Below are 2,764 nucleotides of genomic sequence, written 5' to 3' on the forward strand. Positions count from 1 at the left end.
ATCAAAGCTTCTATACCTTGCTGCTTCACCAGGATGATTTTCTATAAGGAGGCTATTGATTTCATCAACATCATCATTAAGAGGTGTTAATATAGCGCGATCAGTGAAAATTTCTGGGCTAAAGTGACCTTTTGACAGCTCTGGAAACACCTCTTTAATAAGTTGTGACAAGGAAACACCTTCTTCTTCAAATGGGATGAGGATCTCTTCAAGGAGTTGGATGTTTCCAGTTTCTGGTTTTCTGGAGCTCACCATTCCCAAGAGTTAGCAAGAAATCAGAGAACAATGTGTTTGACCGTGCACGCATGTTCTCACTTAGCCTAATACGCGTAAAGCATTTCCATAAATGAGAAGAAACTAAACTTGCTGCCACTGCTTCTTTTGAGTTTTTTTAGGCACAACAGGCAAAACTTGTCGGAAATCTCCTCCAAAAACAACTACTTTACCGCCAAATGGTTGTTCTTCTTCACATAAATCTCTAAGCAACAAGTCAAGAGATTCAATATTTTGTTTTAAAGCCATTAAAGCTTCATCCCAAATTATCAAAGTGCTCGCTTTTAATAGGTCTACAAGGCCACTTTGCTTAAACACATTGCAAGCCATTGACACGGTGTGGTCTGAAGGAAGTTGAAAACACGAATGAGCTATCTGCCCCGTGACCATATTTGATGCAGCTATGCCTGATGTTGCTGTAGGAAGCACTATCTTGCCCATCTGTCTAATGGCAGAATAGAGAGCACAGTAAAGGTAAGTTTTACCCGTGCCCCCAGGATCATCAATAAAATAGACTCCCGGTTCTTCATTGTTGACCTTGCTCATAGTTGCAGTGAAAGCCTCACGTTGCTTGCTGTTTAACGTTGCAATTGCTTCAACATATTCATTAGGTATAGGTGCGTCTAATGCATCTTCAATATCTTTAGTCCTTGTGAGCCCTTCATCAGCAGGGATGACTAAAGACTACAACCCAAAATCTTGTAATGACTTACCCATCTCTTCTAAATATCGCTCCACATCCCAAACTGTTATTGCTTTTACTTGTTGTTCCTCACCTCCAAATGAATAGCTGTAGTCTTCACAAAGAGCGGTGTAGTATTTATGCCATAGGGCTAAAGGATCACGCGGGTTACCAAAAATAATTAGTGTTGCAAATAGCCTTCGCAGTGCCCGTGGCATCTGCGCAGTAGCAGCTTCATCCATACACTTTTCCACAGCATCATCTTCACTAAGTAGACGCAACTTTACAGCAGCTTCTTGGAATGTAGCACAGAGAAACCCATTAACAGTACGCAGGTCTTCAAATGATGTAGGACCCCTTACATGCGCTAAGAGAAGATAGAGAAAATATCTCTCCCCTTCAGATGGAGAAACAAAGGCTAATCTGCTAACGACAACACCAAGAGAACGTTCTGTCCATGTCTTAGAAGCAGGATGCCACACATTATGTTCAGAAAATTCAGAATACAGATATTTTGGCTTGTGTGGAAATGAAGCATTCATTTTGAAAAACTCAGTTAATGATGTTTTGGCCCTTCTACTATCAGCAACTACATCCTCTAGTTGGTCAGTAGCATTAAACCTAACAGAATGGTGGTTTAGCAAGTGCACCTGCAGCAGCAGTACAGGCGGACTCATCTCATAAAGATCAAATGAAAAGATCCTCCAAGCTGCTTCACAAGGAGATACCCAACGACCTGACTGAAATTGTTTAATCTCATCAACAGGTGGCCTTGGGCCTGTTTCTGCTACATTGAATGAACGTCTGTCATGACCCTTGTAGACATACTGATACAAATACTTCACAGCCTGAATTGTGGAGCAAATCTCCACATTTAAATGGCAATCAAAGAGCGCTGACAAGTAAGGATTGTAGGGGATCACCCATTGGTTGTCTAGCCTCTTCCCCCTAATCTTAATAGATTCACCAGTAAAGCGCCTACGGTAAGCAGGGTAACCACTATCATTGTTCGTGGTCGTGTCGGTGTATGCTTTTGGGTATCCATATTTACACTTTCCTTCTGATCCCTTTTTGTTCATGCATGAATAGCTAGGATCATCCTTGCCACAAGGGCCATGCATCATATGGGGAATAACAATTTTACGCAAGTGAGGGTTATCATTGCTAGGAATCTCAACACAAGTGAACTTATCATACAAGGCTGGTTCATTAATTGTATATCCTTGTTTCAGTATAATCAGCATATGAACATGCGGAAGGCCACGCTTCTAAAACTCCACAACATAAATGAAAGCTGCCACTTCACCAAAGACATGGTCATCTATAATTTTCTTTTTCAGTGCAATAAGTTTTGCCCTGAAAATACGCGCAACTAAATTAGACCGGTCTTTAGCCTTTTCACTAGGAGCAAGTTTTTCTTTAATTTCTGGCCAGTTGAGATTGCAAGTCATAGTCACAAAGAGGTCAGGCTTGCCAAACCTCTGTACAAGAGTGATTGCATTAAGGTACCTCCTACTCAAATCTCGAGGGCATCCAAGGAATGTAGGGGGCAATATAATTGAGCGACCTACATTAGAAGCATTTGTTTCCCCACCATCAAATGTATCAACAAGACCCTAATATAATTCAGCCCTTAATTTTTTCTGGTTTTTTCAAAAAAAATCCTAGCGCGTGTTTTCAACCTTCACATCCATGTCCACAATGAATTGCAAAAACAGTCGTCCTGCTCTTAACAAATAATTGCCATTATGTATCTGGAAACGATAGGCATAATACTACTTAGCAGAAATAAACCTACCCCGTTTGCCA

The 2,764-nt window shown here is 41.0% G+C and overlaps 1 protein-coding gene across 1 annotated transcript; it reads right to left on the minus strand.

Moving 5' to 3' along the window:
- Nucleotides 1–357: 357 nt before the first annotated feature.
- Nucleotides 358–2,199, minus strand: LOC145596888 (uncharacterized). The gene is made up of 2 exons (XM_081653077.1): nt 987–2,199; nt 358–932 (listed from the first exon to the last, which is right to left on the minus strand). Exons 1-2 carry the CDS (start codon nt 2,197–2,199, stop codon nt 358–360), a joined length of 1,788 nt encoding a protein of 595 aa, XP_081509203.1.
- Nucleotides 2,200–2,764: the final 565 nt, after the last annotated feature.

The sequence above is a fragment of the Chenopodium album genome, chromosome 20 (genome assembly GCF_948465745.1).
Source record: "Chenopodium album chromosome 20, dcCheAlbu1.1, whole genome shotgun sequence".
Classification (NCBI taxonomy): Eukaryota; Viridiplantae; Streptophyta; class Magnoliopsida; order Caryophyllales; family Amaranthaceae; genus Chenopodium; species Chenopodium album.